This window comes from Saccostrea echinata, unplaced genomic scaffold (assembly GCF_033153115.1).
Source record: "Saccostrea echinata isolate AGI-Se365-2 ecotype Australia unplaced genomic scaffold, CSIRO_AGI_Sech_v1 ptg000014l, whole genome shotgun sequence".
Taxonomy (NCBI): domain Eukaryota; kingdom Metazoa; phylum Mollusca; class Bivalvia; order Ostreida; family Ostreidae; genus Saccostrea; species Saccostrea echinata.
Window position 1 is genome coordinate 17759848 of NW_026889763.1, and position 15863 is coordinate 17775710.

The 15863-nt window shown below is 32.4% G+C and overlaps 2 protein-coding genes across 2 annotated transcripts in view; one reads left to right on the forward strand and one right to left on the reverse strand.

Moving 5' to 3' along the window:
* The window catches only part of LOC133186872 (sulfotransferase 1B1-like), a 492412-nt gene that overhangs the window by 287017 nt on the left and 189532 nt on the right, over nucleotides 1-15863 (forward strand). The window lies entirely within an intron of this gene.
* Nucleotides 571-15604, reverse strand: LOC133187318 (uncharacterized). The gene is made up of 5 exons (XM_061322679.1): nucleotides 15334-15604; nucleotides 1928-2084; nucleotides 1513-1634; nucleotides 1194-1317; nucleotides 571-913 (listed from the first exon to the last, which is right to left on the reverse strand). Exons 1-5 carry the CDS (start codon nucleotides 15383-15385, stop codon nucleotides 571-573), a joined length of 798 nt encoding a protein of 265 aa, XP_061178663.1. The 5' UTR covers nucleotides 15386-15604.

The following is a 15863-nucleotide window of genomic DNA, read 5'->3' on the forward strand; positions in this document are numbered from 1 at the left end:
ATCAAGCTAAAAGGTCCATTGCAACAATTCAGATTTGGAGCACAGGAAAGACGAACCTCTAAAAACATCAGAAGTTGGATCAGGTGCCATGGAAGAGTAAGAAACACCTGTCTACAAGTAACACCCGCGGTGTGCTCATTGTCATGATCGGGTATACAGAAAAAAAAAATCTGTAGAAAATTCATTGTGAAATAATGGTCTAACACTTTGTATGAAAAAGTCAGTCAACATTTGACATAATGATAGATTGTATTTGCTGACAAGGTCATTATATATTGTAATGACCTTAGAATTTGCTAAATGTTGACTTTAAACAAAAGTGTTGATATTCTTGTTTCATCGACTTACTTGTCAATAGCATGTCTCGTTTTAGAAATTGTTCGTAAGTAGATCATGCTCTTGCTTATCGAACCAACTGGGAAACAAACTCCACATGCAGGTAATCTTTCCTTCATGATTTGTTTCTGACCAACAGAAATTGAAGTTTTCTTGAATTTATGTACTTTGAACATTGATGTTTTATTCTAATTCAGTACAATACAATAATAATTTAGATCAAAAATTTATTTGCTATAAAATCATTGTTAAAATAATAAAATGAACAACGCGAAGCAGTAAAAAGCACCCCAAATTAGCTGAAAATTTTTCCGCTTCGGAACTCACAGAACGTTTGCCTTTCGGACCTCCAACACTCGTTGTAAAACCTAGCGATGTTGCAGCCCTAGTAGTGGATTTCGTTGTCGTAAAAACGGATATGTCGTCATCGGGATGACGTATATGACACGTGAAGTCTGCGTCTCTGAATGACAATGATATTGATTGGTTAAGAATATTAAAGTACGCATCTGCAGCCTCCATAGAACACTGTAAAGCTGTAACAAGGTAAACACACTTCATATATTGGTTAGTTATTCTGAAAAAGAAAACAAGATTAATTTCACTTTGCATACAAAAATACAAAATACATATGGGAAAGAAGAAAGCTGTTATTGCGAGCCGAATTGAAATATTTCTTGAAACTGTTCAATGGTAAAAAAAACATTGCTAAGGTAACGTATGTAAAGGGGATGATATTGACATAGTATGTGTGCATCCTCTAAAAGATAATAAAATCTTATTGACACTATAATATGGTAATTTTTTTTTTTAAAAAGTGTCATTTAAAAGCTGTAATAATATTGTTCATATTTTACTGGCATATCTGTAAATTGTAATGTTCCTCCCGTCGTATTTGGTGAATTTCGTCTTGTCTTCTCTGATGACATGACTTGTACATAAACATTTGTCGACTATAACAGTCACGGTGGTATACGTAATCTGTCAATTAAAACATATCATAACAATAAACAATAAGTTATATTTTCATAAACCGAACCTTAATACTGAGTAAAAGTTAGACAATCGTGAAATACTCCTATACGAATTATGATGATGGTTATCTTTCTTGAACCTGAAGAAATATTGTCTATTCTTGTGTATAGCAATGCTAATTTATAACTGTGCAATAAATACCTTGTTTATATTTTCCACAAAGAGGAAGAAAGGCACGATATAACAGATGCATATTTTGGGTAGTGATTCTATCACAACCTTTTGTGATTGTCTGAGAACAAGTCGGATATTCACCAACCAATCTAAAATCCAATACTTTATATGTAGAACTAGCTTCTTTTTTTTACAAATATTTTATGATTGTTTTCTTATGCCCGTTAAAGTCAAGAATACGATATAAAAATTGAAGAATTAATGATGAAGATATTTTTTAAAGAGTTTATATTAAATATTAAGTCTGAATTTAATTTCTGTGGCTTCGCTTCAACAAATTAAGATCCTTATTCATTTTTGTTTCCTTTCTGCTATTTTTCTCCTTGTTTGGTAACTGTTGATCTATTCGTACTATTTACAGATAATTAGATGAATTGCATACCTGCATATGTCTACTAGTACTGTTTTGTTGTATGTCGTGTAAAATCCACCCAATGGGAGTATGTCGCTGACGTAATGTTGTAGACGGGAGACGGGAATGAGACAGGTCCCAGAGGAGGATACCGGGCAATCACTCAGTACACACTTCATCATATAAACTGAAAAAAGAGAAAGAGAATCAAAGGTATTTAATAAAACCAAACAATCAAACGAAACAAAATTAAAAAAAAAACATAGGAAAGAAACTCTCCTTAGTACCTTGTTATCTAGAGAAGAAGCCACAAAGTTATTCTTTAATTTACAAAAATATACTTGCATAAAATTGAGATTTAAAAAGCTCTGATAAGCAGATAATGTGACATAAACTAAACAAGCTGCTTGAGTGTTGTTTTATGTCCCATTCGAGAATTTTTCAAATATTTGAAATATTTTTTATGCTAACCTCCCCCCCACCACCACCACCACCCCTCGAAAATGAATCAGGGTGTAAAAGTAACTGCATTATTATATCTTTATTAAATATGTATGACATCCCTACAGTTCATTAGGGGGGTTTAGCAAAATAAAAAAAAAAAAATTCCAAATATTGAAGCACCTGTAATTTTTTTTTATGTTCGCCTTATATATATATATATATATATATATATATATATATATATATATATATATATATATATATATATATATATATATATATATATATTAGGGATGGCAATTTGTAACCGGTTAACCGGTTACTCGGTCGGAACGATGGTAATCGGTTAGAAAATCTGTAATCGGTTAGTCGGAAAAAAAAATTAAAATGGGTTTAAATTTCCTTAAAACACGATTTACAATGTTAAAAAACCCTGAATATTGATTAGTTATAACGTTTCCGCATTTAATTCGGCGGATTTGGAGGTAAATAATTTAATTAAGACTCTATTGAATTTGTTTGGGGTAATTGGTCACTTTGCGAAGTGTTAATTGCTGTTTAAATACCATGTTGTTACCCTGCCTGTCCTAATTATGATATTAATTAAATCTTTGTTGAGTTCTTTTTAATGATTGAAATGATTGCAATGTGTATCTTACCCCGTCTATCCTTCGCAGTTATCTATCAAATTATATTTTCAAACATTGTAAATTATTTCAGACTCGGTTTCTGTTTATGGTGACAATGCACAATGACCTTGTGTTGTAACAATATCAATTTCTGCGATATTTAAGAAATGTTTTATGGTCTCCTTTTTTTCTTGCCATTCGAAATTGAAATAATGTATAATATATAGCGTACTAATAAACATTAACGCCCTTTTCAGTTTTCCTGTGTATACAACTAAGAGTTTACTTGAAAAATAAAATATATGGAAAATGTGTATTTTGATACGATTAACCGATTAATAGGTCGGAACGTGTTTCGGTTAACCGATTAGCAATTCTGTATTCGATTGCCATCCCTAATACACACACACACACACCCTCACACACACACACACACACACACACACACACACACATATATATATATATATATATATATATATATATATATATATATATATATATATATATATATATATATATATATATATATATATATATATATATACACATGTGTATATATATGTAAGAAATGACAGGTTCTTCCACATATCGACCTTCCGTTCTGTCCTTTTGTCAGTATATATATTAATTAATGTCAGAGTAAGAAATGTAATTCGTATTATCCTACTTGCAGAAATGAAATTTTGTAAGGAGTACCTTAAGGGTGTTTGTATTAAGTTCATGTCGATTTAACTTGAGAGTAACATACTAGTTTTTTTTTGCTACTAAAACACTTAACAACGATCATCCTTTTAATGACAGATAACTTGTTTGTGAATAAATTAGACAAGCACAATGAATATGTTGTTTTATTTTTGACATTTATGCTAAGATAGACATTTACTATCAAATGACAAAAAAAAGTTTAACTTTGTGGCTGAGAGATGGCAACCCACAGAAAAATTACACATTATAATACTAAACTCAAATTTAAGCAACATCAGCATTGTTTAAAGGAGATTTTTTTGTCTTTCTAAGTCACACATCAAGCATACAATATAACATAAATTTCTGAGGAGCTGAGAAGAAAACAAGTTAACAATAAACTCAATAGTCGAAATCTATCCTTTCCAAAGAAGAAAGTGTCAATCACAGAAATTGAAAGGTTTGTATTCTGTGATATTTTAATGCCAAAGGACAGGAATAAAAAATCTTCTGTTTTAAGAATTTATGAGCTCTTTAATTATGGTGTCGACATGAGTGCAATTTTGATAGAGCAAAATAATTTATCACAGTGCATGTCTTATAACTAGTGCTATGAGAAAATCTTATCAAAATATTTAAATCTGCCCAATTTTACAGTACTGAATTATAATTTTTTTAAAGCTTTCAAAGAGAGGCAAATAAAAAGATGCTTATCTAAAACATTAAAAGGTATTTTCATTTTTCAACATTCAAGAACTTAATAATTTTTTTAATGGAAAAAATATATGAAATTGCCATTTATTATATATATATATATATATATATATATATATATATATATATATATATATATATATATATATATATATATACATATGATATTCAGATACATGTATATATTGTAATTGAACAAATCTGTTGATGTTTTCTCACAGATCCTATTTCCCGAATTGCCAACCCCTAGCAAAAGAGAAGTTGTCTATAACTTTGAAGCTTTTTACTTTTCAAAATTCTGTCATGAAAGACTGCAAGTTTAAAGATAATTTTATACAATGACCTTTTTGGCAAATATAGTCTATCGTAAGTCGAATGTTCAAACATATTGTTAGGCCATTATTTACACACTGAATTGTCGACGGATTTTTCCATTATTACCCGATCATGACAAGGAGCACACGACGGGTGTGACCGGCCGGCAGGGAATGCTCACTCCTCCATGGCACCTGATCCCACCTCTGGTGTTTTAGAGGTCCGAGTTTGCTCTGCTCCAAAATTTACATTGTTTAATGGACTTTTTGAGCTTGAATACTATTCGTTATCTCCATACATTCCGTTTTAGAGATCTCTGTTTGCTCCGCTCCGAATTTGCTTTGTTCCAGTGGACTTTTGAGCTTGTTTTCTGTGCGTTATCTTCATGTTTCATAGATCAGATATGATTCAGATGGAGCATATACATACAGTTATAAAACGAGGGGGTGTAAAAGACTTACAATCAATACATGCATGAGAATATTTATTTTTACTTGCATTTCTAGTATCTTATTGGATATAGAATTATACAGCCAATGCCTACAGTTTTTATCCAGATAACACTAATGACAAGAAAGTCGGGACAAATTAGTATGTAGAAAAATGTGAAGTGTGAAATAGCTATTGATTCATAAGAAATAACAGTATGTTCGCTGCTCGCTGAAATGACCTCTGAGAAATGAGAAGAAAGCATAAGTGAACCTGGACTGTTTTGTTTCATGTCAGTTTAAACACAAAGTGACGTCTGACTGTATTCATTTCTGTAATTATCCAATATCACGTTTCCTTTATAACATATTGGTATTGAGTTCTGTCTACTGAAATTATACCAAAGAAAAGAGTGTAAGAAAAGGTGAAGACCCAAACTAGTATAATACATGTACAATAAAGGAGCAAATAAGTATAGTACATGTATAGTGAAGGGGCAAATAAGTATAGTACATGTATAGTGAAGGGGTAAATAAATATACAAACTACTATACAAAAGAGGAAAAGAAAAATTGAGAAGAGAAATCCAGATAAAAATTTAAGGAGTCAATGGGGTTCTTAATTGCATTTAATTATCAATACAAAAAAAAAATTACATTATATGATTCTCAAAGCAAAAAATCATGTTTAGCCGTGAATGTCATTTGAAGTAAAAGAACGGGGGGTTGATTGGAATGAAATAGGTAAAGATAATGATCATTGATCGATCTCTAAAATCTTAGTACAAAGCGAAACAAATCTGTGAACAGGGCATAAAACATGGACTCCTGGAAATTCCAGAGGTGGGATCAGGTGCGTAGTAGGAGTAAGAATCCCTGTAGTACAATGGTATGTTATATTAGACTACATTGTCCGGAAATAAGACATCGGAAGTAGCAGTCCTTAGGCTATCTAAAATCCGATGAAATTAGATAATATATTAGAGTTAATGGAGGTAATTTTAAAAATAAGAACACATATGTTGAGTATGAAGAGTTTATGTAAGTATACTTTACAGTTCTTTGTGTCTTATACTGAGGCTCTTACCTGGGTTATGTTCAGAAAACATGATATACGTAGCAGTCAGCATCTAATTAAATATGCATCATATAAGTTAAGAAAATGTGCAATAAAACATTAAAAAAATCTTATACATTCATAGTGACAACTACACGGGGGGGGGGGGGGGGATCAAAAAGTTCGCGAACTATCTCTATGAAACATATGGAGATAACGAACAGTATACAAGCTCAAAAGTCCATTAAACAATACAAAATAGGAGCAGAGCAAACACGGACCTCTAAACATCAGAGGTGGGATCAGGTGCCATGGAGGAGTGAGCATCCCCTGCCGACCGGTCACACCCGCCGTGTGCTATATATACAATACCACAATTCTGATCAGAATGAAATTTGGCACACATACAGTCATACACATGTTCTATAAATAACAGATGTTATGTAATGTTTTTCACCATGTGTGACGTTGCAATGTGAAAATGACGTCAATATGTAGGTGACCTGTCACAAAAATGATTGACTCAGTCGTACTCGAGCAACGAACGACTGTAAAGTTTAACTTGTATGTTGGAGATTCCTTTGCAGTAGCATATAATAATTTGTACAAGGTTTATGAAGACAAAAGACTTACCAGAAGTTCAATCATTAATTGGATTGATTGTTTGAAGGAGGGGAGATGGTTAAAAATGATGTTTGTTCTGTTGCCCAGTGAAAGCAAGCTGGGGAAGAGATGTGTCCTTAGTTGAGCAATTTGCAAATGAAAGATCGCCAAGTTACAGTTAGAAAAATAGTTGAATAACATAATTATTAAATCCTTACAATATCGTTTACTTTAGACTTTAAACATATCAGATATGATAAAAAGAAGGCGCCCATACTTTATCCACATTGGATAAACGACGCTCACAAGACAGAGGACTCGAGTTGTGATGGTCATCATGCTCATTCTGGGAAAGGATAGCCTTATCCACCCATCCTATTGCCGAGATTTGACCATTTCTGAAAAATGGGCTGTTCTTGTTATAAAAAATAACTTGCTTGGTAAGATATAAAAAAAACTCAGATCTGTGAACAGCAGGCTACGGAGCATTTCACGTGACTGCCTGTATCATATGATTCGCGCATGGGCAGAACGGTGGCAGGTGTGCATTTTAATCGGAGAGGACTAATTTAAAAATGAACCCTGAAACCTTATTTCATTTCTGTTATGGAAGTAATTCAATTAGTTGGCGAACTTTTTGATCACCCCTCGTGAATACATGGTGAAAACTACATAATTTTACCACTCTCATTCCTTTGATTGTATTGCGCCAAATTCTACATGTGGGCTTATACCTCTAATAACATTGTTTTAAAATACAGTGTATAATAAAGATTTAAATATATTTTTAATCAATTACTACTTGTTAAATAAGCAACAGCATAAAATAAAACGTTCAATATATATTTTGGATTTTTTTAAAGATATAAAATTGATTTTAATCTGAGATTTGAGGTTACAACTTTTCAAAAAATTATTACGTTAAGCCTGTCTGAATGTCAAAAAAGAAATCCACAAACCGCAGAATTTCTCATTTACACCATTGTAAACTGAAAATTGTAAAACCGTGGTAATTACTCTAAAGAAAAACCACAAACCGTCACCTTCATAATCACTCCTAAAACCCCCAAAAATGTAAATAATAAGATTTTCTGTCGTAAAAGCACTTAGATTTCTATGTTATTTTATTTTGATCGTTGTTCCGTTTTACAGACAACATTTAGAATTCACACTTCATTGAGGACCAGGTTGTTTTTGACATCACTATGATCTTTTTTGTTCATTTCTTTAGATATTCGGGGATCCCTGGAATATTGGCTGGTTCTCACAAATGATATACTCCAGATTGCTATTTGGAAGCAATAAATAGGAAAATGTGTGAAAAATGAGGGTTTATTTCTTCCAGGCGCCTTCTATTGATAATTCTGGTGTTTCTTTTGTATAAAACAATGAGGTAAATTAACAGATCGAACGCACTGAATGCAAATACTCCAACGCTCCGCTCATCTCCATCTCGCGTGCAAATCACCGCACTTCATGGGATTGAATGATAAATTGAATTGAAAAGGCGAACAATTTTATTAGCATGCAGTGGACCAGATATAATCTTTAATTTGGTACCGCCTTGTGTTGTCTTTCTGATTTACTGAAGAAAACTCATGAAAGATTAAGATTACATGAAGAAATATAAAAAAATCTATAATAGTTAATATTTCCTAAAAAAAAAAGAACATTATGTAACACGAACGCCACATTACTGAAGTAGAAACGTCCTTGCCTATTTACTCTGTGATCACTATAAATTAAGTATATTTGCTTCAAATTAATAATTTGCTTTGATCTTATACGATGATTTAGCTATCATCAAAGTACAAGATATTCACCCCGACCTTCGGGATCGGTGAATATTGCAATCATTATGTATTTAAATCACCATATTAACATTAAAAAGACCGTTAATATTATTTGATATATCATAGATCACAAACAATGTTTCATAGCTGCTTTCAGCATAATGGTACACACTTACTAGTACTTCTTTTTCAAATAACATGTATACATATTTGTAAGATTCATAGCCCAGTCAATACATATACATGAATTTGTATGGAAATTTTTATTTGGAACTGATTTTTTAAATAGTTCTCATAACCATCTCTTGGACTTTTTCAAACCAATATTTAGAGTCGCCCGCGTGACGCAGTGATTGGAGAGTCTGCTCTAGAGTCGCGAGGTAAGGAGCCGATCACTTACGTCGCGGGTTCGAATCCACTGCGGGACGTGGAGACCGGCCCTTCAGATGAGACCGTATAAACCGAGGTCCCTTGTCGCAGTAGGTGTTGGCACGAAAAAGACCCCTCACTGCTCAATGGCCCAAAGTGCTGTGTAAAGGTATAAATTTGCAGCCCTCCACCGGAAAGTGGTGGTGTTTCCGTATGAGTGAAAAATTCTCGAGAGGGACGTTAAACAATAAACAACAACAAAATCAAACCAATATTTGACTATGATTGAACCAATTCCTATAAATCATTGAACCTTTAATTTGTTTTCCAAGTATGCCTTCAAACATTTGCCATAAAAGGAACAAGAGTCTCGTGAACCTTGACAATAACCTGGGTATCTTGAGTTTCTTAGACACACTTTGTCCCACCTGGGACTCTTTGAGTATTTTAATAGTTTACTCTATGTTCACGATCACATTGTATACGTTTTAAACATATGATCAGTTTAGACCCAACCTGTTGCCTGAACCAAGGAAACATGGATATGAATTTATTCTAGAAGGATGTCTGCTCAATTTCCTTACGCAAATGATCTGCCTGATAGGCATCTATGATTAAAGAGGTACAATTTTAAAAAGAATGACGTTTTCAAGAACCACTTGGCCTAACGATGCAGGGACCAGAATCATTCACCCGGGGGCATGAAATTCATAATTTTGGATGAGGAATAACTGAACATCATAATCATAATAAGATATATCAGTTTTGCCACTACTTGTCCGTGAGTAAAGACAAAGTGAATCAAAGATACAAAATACATGTACCAGGAGCATTTTGGAAACCAACTTTGACTTGAACCTGAGTCCAGGTAACGTAAAGTTTTCAATTTCATCATAATTACGCAAACAGTTTGCCTACTATGTTTGTCCATGTTCCATGATTTAATAAGGATGTTTTAAAAAGATGTAATGTGTTTAAAATATGTGGCCAACTGAACCCGATGGTTTTGAATTTCAATCTTGTCAGACGATTAACTGTTTATTATAATCATACAAACAGTTTGTCTGCAAAATATCCGGATGTACATGTATAAAAGACTTTTGAAGTTGACATGAATTGGTCCAGTCACTACATGCTACTATTATAGTTCTATAGAAATCAACATCGAAAAATTATAGATGAAGAACAAGTAAATGATTTTTTGGCATTACAATTTGCTAGATTTTTATATACTCGCTTAGACAAACTGAAATATTAACAACAGTTTACAGTTTTATTTATTCATATATCTCAATTCTCGGATAGGATAGGAATTTTACATTTTGACATATATTCCTTCTAGTAACAAATAGATGCTGACACATTCTACCATCTTGTCTATGAAGGACATCCACATTTCAGACTTGCTTGTAATCATTCTGGTTTTATTTGATCAAATTATCCACACTCCTTTTCTATCAATGACAAATCTTAAGATGATTTTCGATCGTAAATTCACACCACGTATTTCTGGCAGCTGATGCTTGTCTTACTGTTCTGTTATACATTCAGCGAATGTTGTCTTTCTGGAATTTTTTCCCGATAAAAGACTGAAGATACATTTTGATACTTATTTAAATGATATAATGTTTCATCTTTCACAGTGAAAAAAACTTTGGAGGCTCCATTCTTTCACACGACAACTATATAAAAGATTCACGATAAATGACTGAAAATTACTATATATCTGGGTTTACCTGTCTTTTTTGTCACTTAAGAAAGTAGTAAGGAAAAGACTAAAAAAAAAAAAAAAAAATTGAAGAAACTAGAAAGCATGTCAAGGAATGTGGCCATCTAATTAGCGAAACCATCTTATAGATTTTTTTCATTTAAATCAAAAAAAAACTTTAAAAAAAAAAATAAATAGCATTTATAATTCTTCATGCATAGATGGTGACCTGGACCATGATCTTTCAAAAATTAAGTCTTGCAACAATTGAACTTCCAAAAGACTCGATTCAGAACAAGATATTATTCTCATTGAAGCTGTACACTATAATCAATACAACGTACACAGTAATGATATCAAGCTTTTAGACTATCCTGTACGTGCAGTTACCTAGTTAGAATGACTAACATCGATTGTAAATGGTAGGTAAGAAATCATTAATAAAAATTTACTTAATGCTGTGATGTCACATGCCTTTTTCCCCAATATGCGAGATTCTCTTACGCATTGATTTGAATGTGCTTGATAATCAATCGGTATATTACGGCACATTGGTACTTATTTGATGTCAAAAGATTTAATGGACAATACAGAGGACATGTTTCTTTGCCATTTTTGTCAACCTGAATGCCATCATTCATAACAGCCATTATTTTCAAACTGAATTTACTAAGGATTTTTCGGTTTACCCGATCATACATATGACAAAGAGCACTTGACGGGTGTGACCTGTCGACTGGGGAAGATTGCCCTCAATGGCACCCGATCCCACTTCTGTTTTCAGAGGTACTTGTTAGCTCTGCTCATCATTTGTATTGTCAAAATGGACTTTAAATAATGCATGATTATTGTTCGTCATATTCACATTTCTTTCTGTCTTTAGATATCCAAACTTTATGTTATTATGTATTTTAAGCAAGTGTCTTACTGAGTGGTTCTGTGTGCCATTTTTATGAATCGTAAGTACGAGATCCCTTATTGTAGTTAGGTATCGCCCACATTTGAGTTTTCATTTATTCACATCCATAAAGGGGGTTCACAATAATGCTAGAATTCACAAATCAAATATGCTATTGCTGTAATGTTGTGACATTGTGATAGACTTTTTTCTAAAATATTTCATGAGCTTTTCATTTATTATCCCTTCGAATATTACAATAATTTTTATAGGACCATTTTTTTTTTAAATTCATGTAATAAACACCAAAATTAAAATTTTGCATCGACTCATATTAAGATGATGATATGTTAGAAATGTCTCAAATATTTTCTTTGTGCAAATGGATAGACTTTAACATATATGAAATCATAAGAAGTACATGTTTATGTGAGTAATCAATGAAATGCCTCAAGTTTGGTAATTTGTTTCATTATAAACCATAGCGTATTTTTTTTAAAATCTTGTTTGTAATATTGTACAAAATATTTATCCAAATAAAAAGAAAAGAAAGCATTGATTAAAATCCCAAAATAGACTCATTTTACGTTATTGCACCCTTAGCTGATATTTTTATTTATAAGAAAATAATTTATATTGATTCCGAGTAAGGAATACATATATATCTATAGAAAATTCAGACAAAGGAATATTCTGTTAGGGTTGATCGTGCTTATATAAAATGAACTGTTCTCTGAAGACTTCGCTACACGCATAAAAGAACCCCCTTCTTTGTTCACTTTATATATAGAAGGTGTAACATCAATTGAATCTAAATACCTTATCAGCTCCAACTCGTTTTCAATCACACATAAAATAATACTGTATATTTGATTATCAGTAATATCATTAAAACCTCATATTTCACTAAAATTGTCTTCACAGAGAAAAAGAAAACAATGCGTGGGATCCTCAAAACACAACGCTTACATGTAAATTAATAATATTCCATATTTTAGGATTTCTAATTACCTACATTGAAGCTAGAGAACAAACTTGCAAATAATAAGCTTGCTCTTGTTGCAGAAGCGTCTACAATTTTGTGAAAAATTTGCCATTTTTTGGGCACCATCTCTAGCTTAGAAACCATGATTTGAACAAATTCAGATTTAACTAAATGGAGACATCTGAAGTTTAATACCTGTAATACTTTGTGTTGCCCTACTTTTCTACACAGGAAAGTTCTAAAAGATTTTTAAATTTCCGAATATATAACATGTATTGTTATTATTACTACATCTACTTCCTTTCTCTTTCTATTATGGCCCCAACCTTCTTATCCTGGAGACCATGATTCTGAATTGTTTATAGAAATGGTTTCTGTACACTTCATATTTCTATATTTCATTCCATTCAAGGGGATCCAAATTATACAGTTTAGCACGAACATGAATTAAATATTCAAACTTGTGTATTTTTGTATTATCTTTTTAAAACTTTATATACATACACAGACTCTGTAAAAATATGATTATCAAGAAGCTTTGACAAAACGTGACTATTACAATGTACTTCTCACTTATTATCAAATGGATTCTAAAAGAATCAGAAAAATCTATTTTGTCCAAGCTTCTTGTATGAAAGAACTGATAAGCTGCATGAAAAAGTGCCAAACATCACATTTTTTATGCAGATATCTGCAGCTGATGCATTTTCTTTACAAAGTAGAAACTGGTGCAAAATTATGAACATTTTAGGCAATTATTTAAAATAAAACTTATCAAAAGAAGAATATGAATAGTTTGCCGAATACCTAATTACTTCACCAGGGGTATTTCATTAATTCATTCAATTACTACCAAGCAGAAGGTCCATCAAAGCAATGAGAAGGAGATAAAAAGTTGAAGGGACACTGTTCAAATAATGGCGACCAAATGTGTCCTGATGATCACGGATCAATTACCAGATCCATCTCCCAAACATTAAAAATTGATTCCATTATAAGCTCTCAAAGATCAGCGCCCTGTGTGTTAACTAACTCTATGTAACCTAATAAAACTCTATATTAGGCACCAATGGTCGGATTTTTTCCTGCAATAACTGTCTTCTACTCATTTTGTCTAAATTAGATAAAGATTAGCAACAGATTGATTTACATCAAGCTATAATTCCCGACTTTGTAATTGTCAGTGCCCATCGATTGGGACCCAGTAGATCCCTAAATCTTCATTTGTAGACAGCGTGAGTCCAGTTCGACACCCAGAAATCTGAAAAATAATTAGGACTCACAAAGAAATCACGGTTGAATTTTCTTACCGCTGTCCAACGTGCGTGGTTATCAATTATAAGTAAGGCACAGATTATTTTCGGTAGTTACTAGACTTATTTTTCTTTCTTTATTTGCTATGCTAGGTAAAATATGAAAGATAAGTTATGTAACTCAACGCCAATTGATATTCTATCCATGTCGTTATAAAGTAAATAATCCATGTAATAAACAGATAAACCTTTTGAATTTCAGAATGACCATTATTAGACGTTACAGCTGCGCTTTGGTGCTTCGGAAGCATATGATTTTTATAGCATTATGATTTTGCTATTGTTCATCAATTCATTGTAAATAAAGAGATGTCAGTGTTGAGTTATTTCAAAAGTGCGTCTAGAAACAAGCAAAATAAAAACTATTCTCGGTACCCCTTAGCTTATTTGTTTTTCTTGATTTCTGAATTTCTAATGTGCAAGCTTTAAAATGAATTCATTGTTCCAAATTAATCTTCAATTTTTATCTGCGTAAGTATAAGCGCATAAATGTCCAAGTTGTACCTACAAAGACAAGAATTCTAACAAAATTTCTTCTCACTCATCCAAAAATAGCAAATACAGAATTAAACTCTCATTATTGTGTTCCATTTGCCCTGTACAAAAATTCAATGAACAATCTTTAGATGTGATTACTGTTTCTAATGTGCAAAAATGCAAACTTTCAAATCCCCTCTCTCCCCCCCCCCCCCCCACCCAATTCAGGTCAACACACTCTTTTGTCTACTGAAGTCCAAAACCCTCAATTATATATTTTAAGTATATTCTTCAAAAAAACATCAATACAAAATTAATCACATTAGAGAATATAGAGAAAGCTTTATTGATTTTTAATCGACGTGTGAAATCTTTGTGAATCTTCACATAAATCCTTAAGCTAATTTGGAAGCATAAACCTTATCACAGTTTCCAGTCAGGTTCCGTTTGTGACTCGAATTTCAGACAAACTTGGATTATTGGAGGGTTGCAAAAAGCTGAAACCGCCTTGTTAAAGTTGTCATAAGATTATGAAATACCTACAGACCTACGTGATACATAATTAGAGTGTATCAATTTGTGTATATTATTAGTTTGTTGATCTTTTTGTTGCTCTGGTCAGCACATTTTTTTACCTTGACAGTGGATCTCTTCTTAAAAATTTGATAGACACCTTCAAACTCCTTTTTCAAACAATATTAGAAGACACATCCAAATTTTTTTAGTCTCTCAAGGTAATAAATCGAAGCATTAAGACATAAAAGCTATTAGATATTACGTACTTTGGCAATTCACAGCTTTAACCATCATGGTTATCATAATTTAATAAGTTGATTTAATAACGCTTGAAATGTGCATTTATGTCTAGGAAATCTTGAAAAGTGCGCGAAAAATTAAATTTAAAAAATAATTAAAAAAAGAAATACGGCCAAAAATTTTCATCTTAAATAAAGAGAAAATATGTATATATATATATACATACACACACATATAAATTTATATATATAGATACTTACCCGACAGAGAGAGTAAAACGGTGTAGAGAACGGAGGACCAATGTCCCTCCATCAGCCCAGCGTCCCCCCACAGGAATTTACCGCACCAGAAATCAGATAGCGAATCTCCAGACAGTCCAACAACCAGCAAATTATTGCTGGGCGAGATATTAACAGGGCCCGTCGACTGAGCTCATGCCATGTTAAATGAAAATATGATCTACCATTCAATTCCCAAACAGCTTATATCAATAGATTTTTTTTGTTTCGAACTTGTTCTCTAAAATGATGAAGGCAAGTGTTCAAACATTGAATATCATTCTATTTACGGCATACAGGAACCAAAAACCTGTGAAAATGGATCAAGATTCACGAACTTTTATAATGGAAATAATGCACTGAATTAATTATCCACGCACGAAAATTTAAGTATTCACCGAACTTCTAAAGTAGAATTGACATGACGGCCCAAGACTGCCATTATAACAGTTTATGAACGTTACAACATTCACACATAACGAACCTCCAAAGTGTCGAATCGCAGAGCAATA

Excerpts from the sequence above, each read along its gene's own strand:
- LOC133187318 (XM_061322679.1), bottom strand. The coding sequence starts at position 15,385 with ATGGAGGGACATTGGTCCTCCGTTCTCTACACCGTTTTACTCTCTCTG. Across the intron at positions 2,085-15,333 it reads CGTTTTACTCTCTCTGTCGG|TTTATATGATGAAGTGTGTA; the intron begins GTAAGTATCTAT and ends CTCTTTTTTCAG. Across the intron at positions 1,635-1,927 it reads GTACTAGTAGACATATGCAG|ATTGGTTGGTGAATATCCGA; the intron begins GTATGCAATTCA and ends ATTGGATTTTAG.